Source organism: Anser brachyrhynchus, assembly GCF_964034855.1.
Source record: "Anser brachyrhynchus genome assembly, chromosome: 13".
In the NCBI taxonomy this organism is placed as follows: Eukaryota; Metazoa; Chordata; class Aves; order Anseriformes; family Anatidae; genus Anser; species Anser brachyrhynchus.
In genome coordinates, this window is record NC_137708.1 from 13,830,877 (window position 1) to 13,843,119 (window position 12,243).

Consider the following 12,243-nt stretch of genomic DNA (forward strand, 5'->3'; position numbering starts at 1 on the left):
GTTTTAAACGGCGGAGCCCCGCAGCCAATCAGGCCGCTCTCGTAGGCAGCCAACGCGAGGCTGAGCCGCGCCGCGCCGAGCCCCGCGCCGTGCCCTGCGCTCCAGCTCCCGGCCACACTGCCGCGAACAATACAGGTACGTGCGGCCCCGCCGCAACTTTTCGGGGGGCGGCTGCCCCCTGCCCTGCCCCGCCGCCGCCCCGCCCTGCCCCGCCGCCTTCCCTCGCCTCCTTCTTTTCCCCTGGCACCCTGTTTTTTTTTATTTTTTTCCCCTTCCTTTCCTTCCTTCTCCCGATTTCTTTAAAAATAATAATAATAATAATAATATTTTTTTTTTTTCCCCCGAAAAAAAGTTTCTTTCCCACCCACCCCTCCCGACGCCGCACGGGGAGAGGAGCGCGCGGGTCGATGCAGCGGGCAGCCGGCGGGGTTACGGGGGAGCCGCGGGGCGCAGCGTTTGCCCCCCGTCCTCCGCCCCTGCCCCCCGGGGGGTCGCCCCCCGGCGCCGCCTGCCCCCGGTGCAGCCCCGTTTCCCCGCGCCGTGCCGCCGGGAGTAACATGGCTGGTGCGGTAACTACACCGGGACTAACTCCTCTTCTCCCCCGCATGGGCAGGGATTTTTCGCCGCCGCCGCCCGGCAAAACGCGCGGCGCCCTCGGCTTTTATTTGCCCCCCTTTCCCCCCGGGTGGGGATGGCCGGGGCTGGTGGCGGGGGGAAAGTTGCCGGCCGTGCGCAATGCCGTGCCTGCTGTTTATTCTGCATTAATATGGCTGTCGCTTTAGCATCTGACAGGGATAAACCCTGCGCGCTGCGCCCGTGTGTCCCGGCGAAACAGTTTTTTTTTCGGCCCCGCCGCCTCCCGGCTCCCCCCGTGGCTTCGCCTCCGCCCCCGCCGCCCTTCCCCTGCCCGGCCCGGGCCTTTTTGCGGGGCTGAGCCCCCGGCCGAGCCCCGCATCGCCTCTTCCCCGCGCCGCGCCGCCCGTGCTGTGGGCATTAACATGGCTGGCGCTGGAGAGCCCGGCGAAGGGAAGAAAGACGTGTAAGCAGCGCAGCGATGGGGAGGGGGGTCGCGGCGGGGGAAATCTCCCCCCCGGCGCCCCGCCGGGGGCTCAAACCTTTCGCTTTCGCCCCGGTTCCTCTCTCCCCACCTCGCCGTGCCCTTCTCCGGCCCCGGGGGGGGCTCGGGGGGCCTTTTCGCACTTTTTTTCCTGGCGGCGCGGAGGAGCGTAGCCGCGGCTATAATGGCTGCACGGGAGCCTTTGTTACAGAGTATTGCGCTAGGCAGGCTCCGGGAGGGGGGGGGGGGGGGGGGGGGAAGCGCCTCCAACCCGCTCCCCGGCCCCAGCCCCGGCCCCGCAGCCCCCGCAGCCCCGGGGGGGCGGCAGCGGGGGGGTCCCCGCTCGGCGGGGGCGGCGTTTTGGCGGGGGCCGGGGGCGGCGGCGGGCGCGGGGGGCGAGCGCGGCGGAGGAGGGGGGTGCGCGGCTTTGTTCGGCGGCGGCGGCGCCGGGAGAAGCCATCTTAGCGAGCGGCGCCGGCCCTGGGCGCCGAGCGCGGCCGCCGCCGAAGCCGCTCCCCCGGTGGCAGCGGGACCCGACGGCGGAGGGGTCCCCACGGCCGCCCCCCGGCCGCCGCCCGGCCCCCCGCCGCCCCCAGCCCGCCGGCCCGCCGCATTTCAGGGGCACTTTCTTTCATCGGGAGGCGCTTCACAAAATGGAAGATGAATTATTAGGGGACGGCCGCCCCGCCGCTAAGCGGGGCCCCCCCCTCCCCGGCCCCCGGCCCCCTCCGCCCGCAGGTGCCCGCGCCCCGCTCCGGCCGCCGGCGGTGACCTTGGCCGGGGGGGGGTGGGGGGGGCGAGAAGATGGCGGGAGGGGAGGCCGGGGCGACCGCGGGCCCGCTCGCCCCAAACTTTGCTCGCCCGAGCCCCCTCGCCCGGCTCCCGGCCGCGCACGGCGTGGGTCGGCGCTGGAGCGCCCGCGTCGGGCTGGGAGCGCTGCGAGTGGGGAGCGCCGCGGTGCCAGGGCGCTGCTCGGGGGCTGCTGCGCTCCGCTTGGCTTTCCTGCCTCTCCGGGGGGGGAAAAGTTGGTGGGGAGGACACGGCCCGAAAGTTGGCGTCTTCCTCGCGGCGAGTGGCCGGTCACGTCTTCCTTCGCACTGCCCGCTGCGGCGCCAGGCGTGGAGCTTGGTGGAGCTTGGTGGTGTCACTTGGTGGTGTCACTTGGTGGAGCAAGACCAAGCGTGGCTCTCCACTCAGAGCCCCGCAGGTCCCATTGTGTTTCAAACTGGACGTTCTTCGCCCAACTCCTTATCTGTCGAGGTTATTGCACTTATGCAGGAGGAATAACCCTTCCTACCTGGGCAGCAGCTGCTAACGCGGGAACTCCCCTGCTAAAGGGACGAGTCGCAGGCCAGCACTATGTGCACTGCTCAAGCCCCAGTGTGGTAGCCAACTAAAATATTTTATATTAGTTCATATATAATGCTTGCTGGGCAGGAGTATGTGTATTTAATAGCCCGTCTTTGGACATGATGTAAATATATTTATGTAAAACTTAAATCCGATGACCAATTTCGCTTGGCATAGCCCTCAATCCAAGTCATAAGGAAAAATAATTTAAGCCCCATGTGGGGGACAGCAAGAAGTGTTGGGGGGACAGGAAGGAGACGTAACTGATACACTGTTGCGTGTGTGTATATATACAAACATTTGCACGTTATACACACACACATTCACATGTATATATGTTCACTTGTTATTTTCTTCCCGTCTTCCTTACAGAGTCAAGATGGCTAAAGGTGACCCGAAGAAGCCCAAGGGCAAGATGTCTGCCTATGCCTTCTTTGTGCAGACGTGCCGTGAGGAACACAAGAAAAAGAACCCAGAGGTTCCAGTCAACTTTGCAGAGTTTTCCAAGAAGTGCTCAGAGAGGTGGAAGGTACCTTAATTTGTGACTTCTTGAAGTACCAACTTCTTGTGGTGTCTGCTAGCATGGCATACATACATTTGAACACTGAGGACTCCTGTGATGTTTCAGTACGAGTACTGTGGCCACTGATGTGATGCTGCTGGCTCCTGTAAGAATTGTGGAGGCTTCAGCCCATGGCATTTGCCCATTTAAGCGCTTCCAGTACAGCCTGGGCTTTCTTCCTTTTCCCAAGCAGTGCTCTTAAACGGTCACCTCACTTGAGACCCATGTCCTCAAGGGGGACTGTGGCTGTACAAGTGTCATTCCAGCCGTTGCCCTCTTGCTCAGTGTGCCAGCTGTGGCCGCTGTCCCCAGTACAGGACCTTCGTCCCCATGTGGTCCAGTTAGAAAACAAACAAATTCAGAAACGCCCCTGTCGAGTTGGTACGTGTTGGCTTGTTTACTTAAAGTTTGCCAGCTATTGAACAGTTGGGTAATCACGTGGCTTGGTGTCTTGTTTTTTTGTTTTTTAGACCATGTCAAGCAAGGAGAAGGCTAAATTTGATGAAATGGCGAAGGCTGATAAGGTACGATATGATAGAGAAATGAAGGACTATGGACCAGCTAAGGGTGGCAAGAAGAAGAAGGACCCCAATGCCCCAAAACGACCACCGTAAGTATCTGAGGCATGAAATGCACAAACATTGCTTTGGTTTCTCTTGAAGTACTTGTGACCTGCCTTTATGTTTACCATAAAATAAGTAGATGGGGCATGCTGTTGGTATAGAAGTACTGGTAGTACTGATGCTGTCTCATAAGCAGCTTGTACTCTTGAGCATGTAGCATGCTAGCAGGAATTGTCAGGTCTTGGTACCCTTAAACTCACAGTGATGAAAGACACAGAAATGACTCAAGTCTCAACTACAGCCCTATCTGAGATGAAAATGGGGAGGGGTGGGGATAAAGAACACTGAATAAGAACAACATTGGGTGAAAGTTGTGAGTCTGGCCCTCAGTAAAATCAAAATGCATACTGAAGAAACAACTACTTGTTATCTGTATGCAAGCGTACATATGAATTTTGTGGGTGAAGGGGATGCTGCTTGGGCATGCTGCTGTGGTGCTCACTGTCCTCTGGTGCTTCTTTCCAAGGTCTGGCTTCTTCCTGTTCTGTTCAGAGTTCCGCCCCAAGATCAAGTCCACAAACCCTGGCATATCCATCGGGGATGTAGCAAAGAAACTTGGTGAAATGTGGAACAACCTCAGTGATGGTGAAAAGCAGCCTTATAACAACAAGGCAGCTAAGCTGAAGGAGAAGTACGAGAAGGTAAGGCTAGCTTTTTCCTCGTCTCTTCCATATGGGCTCTTGTGTTAGAGTGCTTCTATGTGATAGACCAAGCCGAGGTGGCCCCAGTGCAACGACCAACTCTCCCACGTAGACCTGTTGGCAGGTAGACATGTTTTCAGTGTGCTGTGTAGCCAAACTTTGAGTTGTGGCTGGACATATGTTGGGGTAGAGTAGGTTAGAGGCACGCAGGTGAATTCCACTGGCACGGAAATTCCCCAAACAAAGCGCAACAGCAGCTGTTTGTGCTGCTACAGCAAAGAGTTTGCTGTGCTGTTACAGGAGCTCTGTCCTGTTAGCAGGAAACTTCTAAGAGAAGTTGGGTTCTCTTACTTCTCCTCCTCAGAAAAGTAACTGAACGAAGGGTTCAAGTCCTCCGTAGTCTGGGGGCAGCCGAATACGCTTGAGTGTCTGCATACCTGTATGCTGGCTGTGTCCCCTCTTGGGGATGCAGCTGCAGAAAGCCAGTCCCTTCACATTAACCCCTGCTGCTGTACAAATGCTTGATGTGTTTGCTACTTAGAGCAAATTAAGACATCCCCTTGACTTTGCAGGATGTTGCAGACTACAAGTCTAAAGGAAAGTTTGATGGCGCAAAGGGAGCAGCAACCAAAGCTGCTCGGAAAAAGGTAGAGGAAGAAGACGAAGAGGAGGAGGAGGATGAAGAAGAGGAGGATGAAGATGATGATGACGAATAAAACTGTACAATACTTGTCTCCATGTGAATACCATAGAGTAGGGGAAACACCATAAATGAAGCACCTCTTATTTGAGATGGTGTCTCTTGCCCTTATTAGGCTTAATTAAAAAAAAAAAAATTGGATTCCGATCGCGTTGTAGTTTCTAAAAGTGCTCTAGAAATTGTAACTGGTTTACATGAAGTGGCCATGGGTGTAGTGAGCACCCTGAAACTGTATCAAAGTTGTACATATTTCCAAACATTTTTAAAATGAAAAGGCGCTCTAGTGTTCTCCTAACTCTGTGCACTTTGCTGTTGGTGTAACAAAGCATTTAAAAATGTTTCAAGCATTTTTTTAATTTGTAAGGTGGTGTTACTATATGGTTATTGGCTAGAAAATCCTGGGTTATAAACTGTACATATCTATAGTTTGTAAAAACTAGACAGATTCTTGTGGTACATGCTTAGAGTTATGATGCCTTAGAGGAGCAGTGATTACTGGGAAAGGCTGTACGTTCCACGGGGTGCCATGGCCCAAAGCATGCACTGTGAGGGTAGATCTATTTACACTACAGTGGGCGTCCATTTAGCTTAAAGTTGTCTTTCTGTATATAGTGAAATAGCATTCTGCTGCCATTCTTAGTTGTGGAAGGGGGTTCAGCTGGCATGAGAAGTGTATGGATTTTTTTAGTTAAGTGCGGTAGTTTTTAAACTGAAACTGTAGACATCTCTTCATCGTCAACTAAGTGAAGAGCCAGTGCAGCAACTGAAGTTCAAAAACACTCTGTACTTAAACAAATTTGCAACGTTCTGTTTTTTTTGTATGTTTAGAATGCTGAAATGTTTTTGAAGCAAAATAAACAGTATTACATTTTTAAAACTGTTCTTGACAACACTCTAAATTTCTGGTTTAAAAGGATCTTAACAACAGCGAGAAAGAGGTTCATTTTGAAGTCTGTGGCATCCCTCAGGGCTGGTGACTTAGGAAACATTCTGACTCAAGGATTAAAAAATAAAAATAAATAAATGGTGGCCAGCCAAAACTGGCTGAATTGAAAGAGATGGCTGCTCCAGCTAATATGCAATCGTAACTGTTTATGGCTGAGTGGCATAAGATGCTATGCAAGTTTGAACTTTATTACTTGAACTTGGGAGCCTAAATGAACATTCATGACGTAATTGTTTGTTTGTGTGTGTATATAGCAGCATTCAGAGATGCAGAGAAAGGTAGGTGGCTAGGAATGAGGCTGACACCATGGAATAAGTATAAAAGCATAGTTTGGTTTTTTTTTCAGTTGTGTTGGGTAAATTTATAGCCCAAATGCATTGCTGTACATATTAAAATGTGCCTTTTTTGTCCTGTGTTAAACTGTTTCAGACTTGTGGTTTTTTCTAGCATCTTAATTCATGGCAGGAGCGAGGCGCCTAGTCGATCTCCCTGCTGCATAGGAGCGTGGCACAGGTACTGGGGCTGTGTCCTTCCTCTGACACAAGCCCAAACGTGACTTGGGTGCCGTGGGGTGGGAGATGACAGCAGGTCTCTCTCCCTGTTAGTGACCCTCTGGCACTGGAAAGACAGCAGGTCCTTGACAATCCCAACCTGGGGGTGTTTCGCAGCCCTGGGGAGGGAGCGGTACCACTCGGTCTCTGTCTGCCGGCTCTAATCCTGCTCTTCCCCAGCAGTGGCAGCACAGGGAAGGGAAGGCGAGCACCCCTTCGTGCTCCTTCTGTGGCTCGGTGTTTGCTTGGCAGCCAGGAGGAGATGGGCGTGAGGAGGTACTCGCATTAACAGCAGGTCAAAGAGGCGCGCTGCCACGCACAGCTGACTTAAGAGGACAGGGTAACTCATTAGTGTAAACTCCGGGTATGGGCTGCTGCCACGGCTCCCTTTGAGCCAAATTGCAGATTAATGAGGGCCAGGCTTACAGGCAGTAAAAATAATTCGAATGTGGATAAAACAGCTTCATTGCCTAATTGGGTACATGTCTGGCTTTCTGTGACTTCTCAATAACCATAGTGTCTTGGCAAAACTGAGCCTGATCTAATGTTGAGATGGGCTACAACCTGAAAGCAAAAACAAGCAACGCTTGGTATCAGATGAGGCAAGCTAATAAACTTTTATGGAATATAGCAACATGTGGCATTTTTTTTTTAAGGCTAAGTTTTGGTTGGATCACTTAGAAATATTTCCATAATTGCTTAATTATGGCAATTCTTAGTGTCTTTAATGAACAACAACAAAAAGCAAGTGTGAAATTGGCTCCCAGTTTATGGGAAGTTGTGTTTTAAAAGCATGAATAAAAACTGCATCTGGAAAAGAAATAGATACCCTTGTATTCCCTACCCTTTCCATGTCACTTGTGTCGTGAGGGAGAAGACAACTGGAGATGCCAGCACATGAAAACTTGATGGGAAGTGGTGGAGCAGAAGAGAAAAGCAATGGCATCGTTTCAGGAGCTCTAATGCTGTTTCTATTGTCTAGTTGGCAAAATCTCCCCTTAGCCACATATGGGAATTAGTGTAGATCACTGCTGTGCAAATCGAGCTTGGCTTTGAATTAACTGCTAGTGAGCTGAGCCCCTATTGATAGTGTTAGCAAATAAGAACTAGAGCTGACACCTCTTTGTCTTAGTTATATAGGAAATCTATCGAGTTTCAGGGCTTGATTAAGGTCTTGGGCCTTCCCGTGCACCTCTTCCTGCTCGGCACATTCCTGAAATATGGCATGCCTGGGGGATGCTGTTCAATACAACGCTAGCGCAGGACTCTGGGGACTGGAATTTGGAGATTGCAGATGTAGTGATGATGCTTCTTCCCCCCGAATGCTCTGCCATTGATAAACACCACAGTGTGAATGTACATAAATAGCACAGGATTTTCCCCCTGCTCCACCACCGCTGGATTTTGTGTTTGGAGATGTTGTCATCTCAGATATTGGGAGCTGCTTAATTTCACACAGCTCATTTTTTTTTTTTGACAGAACACCCTCCGCATGCCTTGAGATGCTTGCGTTTCGAAGCAGGCACCACTTCTCCTTTGGGCTGCCGTGCAGCTAAAACTTCTTGCTCAACTTCACTCCAGAGCCATGCAGAGTAAATGTGTCTCTTATTAACCCTGCTAGAAGTAGGGAAGGGTAACGACAAAACAGATTGAGGGGAGGGAAGGGTTGGAGAGAGCCTTGCTCTTGAGTGAATTTGCTGGAGCTGACTGCGACGTGGCTTTCGTTCCCCAAATGCGATGTGTTGCATCCTCCTTTGTGGGCTGTAAGGCAGGCTGTGAGCACAAGGAGCTCCCTTTGGGAAGGGTTGGGGACCCCTCTCTGGATGCCTAAAATATGGGGTGGCAGAGAGGCAATTGTAGGTTTTCCTCAAGGGAGAGCACCTGCGGGCAGAGCCTTCTGCTTCCCAAAATAAGCCCAGCAGTGTGTTAGTGAGAGCAGGGGATGCAGACCAGTGATACAGGTTTGTTGGTACCCTAATGCATCTGTGGGGAAGCAGTGCATTAATTCTTCTGTAATAAAATTAATTAAAAATCCTGGTCCGAGCGCACATTGAGTCAATTAGCAGTAAACAGCTCCAGCTCTAGCAGAGGTCCACAGGAAGGTGGGAGCCTGCGCTGGGGATGCCGGCAGAGTCACAACACCTCTGTATCTGTTCCCTCTGAAGGGCTGTTTAGGTAGCTTTATTTATTCCTGATAAATGCTGCCCTACGAAACCTGGTTTGGGGTTTAAGTGGGCAAACCCCATTTGCCGTAGAAAACCCCAAGCAAGCCCTATCTGAGGGATTTTGGAAGCGTGCTTGGACGAGGAGGAGTGGCCGTCAGCAGTGACATGTTTGTTTCTCTCTGCTAGGGCTGCACCAGGTTTTAATGCAATAAACTGAATTGCAAATCGTGGCCGCTCTGTAGAGCGAAGCAGAGGGACCCGCTCACCAGGCAGCCGCTCTCTGAGCGTGATTCAGCTTGTGGCATACAAGGGACCCATATCTGGTGGGGTTTGTGTGCCCTGCGAGGAAAACCTGGCAGGGTTTACTGCCCGGGCTGTGCTTGGTGACCCGCAAGCGTCCGATCCCCCTGATGGGGCTGGTATGGATGTAATAAAGCAAGCTGAGGGTATAGGGTGGCTCCCGGGCTGTGCTAACGGCCTCATTCAGAGCTGGGGCTGCCAAGGGCTTGTCCTGAGGGCACCTGGGTCCCTAAATGGGGCAGGAGCAGGTGAGAGGCCGCCCGTCCTGTAACCGCTCCCTGGCAAGGGGCGATTTCATGTCGCTGGCTGAATCCAACAGGCAGGAAAATCACCTTCAGGAGCCGAGAGCTGCTGGGGGGAGTCCTGAAGGTGTTTGCTGCTGGCTCTTGAGCCCTGCAGTGCCACTGCTCTGCCCCCAGACCTGGCACCACTCGTCCGAGGGCTCGCCCTGCACGCCTGTTTCTTCCCAGTCCCTCCCCTTAGAAACCTCCTAGGGGTACTTAGAGTGGGAAAAAAGCTCTTTTTTAACATTAATGGGACGTGTCCTGGCTTCATTGTTAGAGCCTATTACCAGTAAGTGTTTTTAACTGCTGCTTTGTGAAGCTTGGGGTGTGCTTTATGCTGGTGTAGAAAATGGAACACACGTGGCAGGTGTGGGGGATTGCTCGATTCTCGCCTGCTGAAATACAGCAGGGTGGTGGTTGCTTCTCCTTAGCTTCAGAGCTCGGGCTGGGCATCCTCCCTGGGCTGGGCTTCGTCAGCTGGTTGCAGTACTGCTCCCTGCGCCTGCGAGCCCCCATCCTGCCCACGGGCACTGCCCTGCAGTAGGGAGAGCGAAAGGAAACGCGCCGGGTCTGCAGCGGGTTTATCTCATTGCTTTGGGCAGTAACTTAATTTTTGCAAGCTGCTGGGAGCACGCTGTAAGGTGAAGAGCCAGTGCAAGCCTTGAAGAGAGCCCTTTCTTCAAGGGCTTGTCGGGAATTGGGGTAGGACCTGAGGAAATGGCATTGAGCTGTTTGATTGAAGATCTTGCTGTCGGTGATGCTGACCCTGGGGGGGCACCGCTGCTGGTACACAGCTGGTTTTGGGGTCCCCCTAGGGTTTGTAGAGCTGGGGGAGATGGGCTGTGGGGATCTCGCTGTCTCCCCCAGCATTTTTCCTGGAGGGAAAGCTCTGTTAGAGGCTCAACCCTTCACCTTTCCTGTTAAAACGCGATTACTCACCTGCGGGAGCATGAGGAAGTACCCAGCAAACCCAGCCCAGACCGCACTTGACACTCCTAACTTACTGGAAGGTAAAGAAAATATATATATATAAATTTAAAAAAGCAACAACTGCTCATCAGCTTGGGCAGGGATGGAGGTGACTGTGACAGTGCCATGGGGGTGGCCAAGGGACGTGGGGTCTTGGGTTTGGGTCCGGGTAGAAGGGAGCGGGGGGGGGGTCTCGTGTGGGTCTGCTGGGGTCCGGGCTCAGGTCTTGCGTGGGCACGGGCGCTTCCAGGGGTTTGAATGCATTCAGCAGGAACCATCTCCTGAATAAGAGGGTTTTTCCTTATTTATGTACTTGCTCCAGACACTTTGCCTCTTTCCCCTCACCCTCGAGGCACACACGCGGCGCTCGGTGTGCGTGTGACACGGCTGCGCACGAGCCCCCTTTGTGACTTCTGCCTTTCGCAGGGGAGAAACACGTCCAGGAAGGCAAAGGGCCCTGACGACAGGAACCAAGTGCTGCTAAATACGGACATCCCTTTTTGGACTAAAAAGTCTTTTCTGTACCATGCATATTTCCCCTGTTAATCATTTCCTTTTGTTCCTCACAAACTTTGGTCTTCCGATGTTGTAGGGGGAATTATGGCTGCCCTGGTTGTCAACTTTCCTTTTGTTAACCGGTGTGGTTGCTGTTTTCTGTTCATCGTTGCACTCTGGTTACTCACCCTTTTCTTTCCCTTTTTTTAAAAAAAGGTCATATTTGGCCTTGGCCGGTCTTGAAATATTGGGGATTTTACAGGCCATTGAGCCTTGCTTGGTCCTATTCACCGCTTCTGTGCCAAACTAATTGGCTTGATAACGAAGGCGAAGCGCTTCTCCTTCAAGGTGAAACGTGAGGATGGGAGGGAGAAATATTCGGATGCTCGTGGGCTGGGTGAGCTGAACGCATCAGGAATCAGCCGGGGCTCAGACAAAGTAGGGGATTAGGAGTCTGGGGTGGGAGAGCCGCGCGGACATCTGGAAGCCTGCCGGGCTCGGGCTGCAGGCACTGAGAGGCATCCACATCTCCGTGGATGCCTTCCAAAATAATAAAAATAATTAAAAAAAATAAAAAAAATAATTTTATTCACCCAGGTGGGAGCCTGGGGCACAGAGCCCCAGCAGGTGTGGGAGAGGTTGGGGTTTTCTCTCTTTTAATTGGTGATGAAACGTGAGTATAAATTTTTTTGGAAAAAATATTGGAAAAGGAATTCTGAATATGTTGATATGTTGTGGACACAAGTAGCCAAATAGTGGCTTCTTGACTTCTTTTTTTTTTTCCCCCTCCCAGAAGTCATCTCTCTACTCGTGGCTCAGCGTGTGCTCTGCTCCTCCATCCTCCTCCGTCACCTCCAGGGCTTTGTTGTGCTCCCATTTCCATCCCTGCGCGCACTTTGTACCTGGTACACACACACACAAGTAAACCAGCTCCTTAGCTCAGTGCTGGTGTCGTGGAGAGCTGGTGTGTCGCTCCATGCCAGCAGTGGTTGTGGGGTGGAGAGGTTAAGGCTGGGGGAAGCCTTTCCCCAAAAAGCACCTGGAGCTCCAGCACCATGCCGGGGATGCTCCTGTGGCCGGGAGTTTGCATTCCCCTTGTCCTCAGCCCCGAGGAGAGCCTAAAGCCTCAGTCAATAATAAGCTTATAAGGCAGTAAATCTTGGTAATGAGAAAAACAGAAGACGGCATCTGCTCAACGCGGCGGTGCTGTGTATGGTCGGGTAAAGAGCTACTGAAACCAGTCGCCCGTCGTTGTGGGGGTTACAGCTGGAGAGACGAATGGCCTGGCAAGACTGGCAGGGTTTGGGGGTGCTCTGGAGGAAAAAGGGTAAAAGCAGGGGAATGTTTCGGCATCCCTGTCACATCCTCAGAGATGTTGGAATGAGATGCGCCAGTGGGCGACAGGAGCATGGGGAGGAGTGGGACATGCAGGCAGTGTCAGTGTCCCTGTCCCCATCCCACACCCGTGCTGGGGGTCCAACCCCGTGCCCACCCTGGTCTGCAAACCCAGTTAACCAGGTCTGTGAATCCAGGGGAGGAGGGGAGAGGTCTGGGGAAGGGATCTGCATGTGGCGCGTACTGCCTTTATGAATTGGGTCTT

The 12,243-nt window shown here is 52.6% G+C and overlaps 1 protein-coding gene across 2 annotated transcripts; it reads left to right on the top strand.

Annotated features, from left to right (window-relative positions):
• On the top strand, positions 1-6,299 carry HMGB3 (high mobility group box 3). Of its 2 annotated transcripts, none has more exons than XM_080554042.1 (5): positions 1-135; positions 2,780-2,936; positions 3,440-3,579; positions 4,059-4,233; positions 4,806-6,299. In XM_080554042.1, exons 2-5 carry the CDS (start codon positions 2,787-2,789, stop codon positions 4,947-4,949), a joined length of 609 nt encoding a protein of 202 aa, XP_080410168.1. In that variant the 5' UTR covers positions 1-135; positions 2,780-2,786; the 3' UTR covers positions 4,950-6,299. The 2 variants fall into 2 exon arrangements, with proteins under 2 accessions (XP_080410168.1, XP_080410167.1); XM_080554041.1 differs by lacking the exon at positions 1-135 and adding an exon at positions 923-1,039.
• The last annotated feature ends 5,944 nt before the right edge of the window (positions 6,300-12,243 follow it).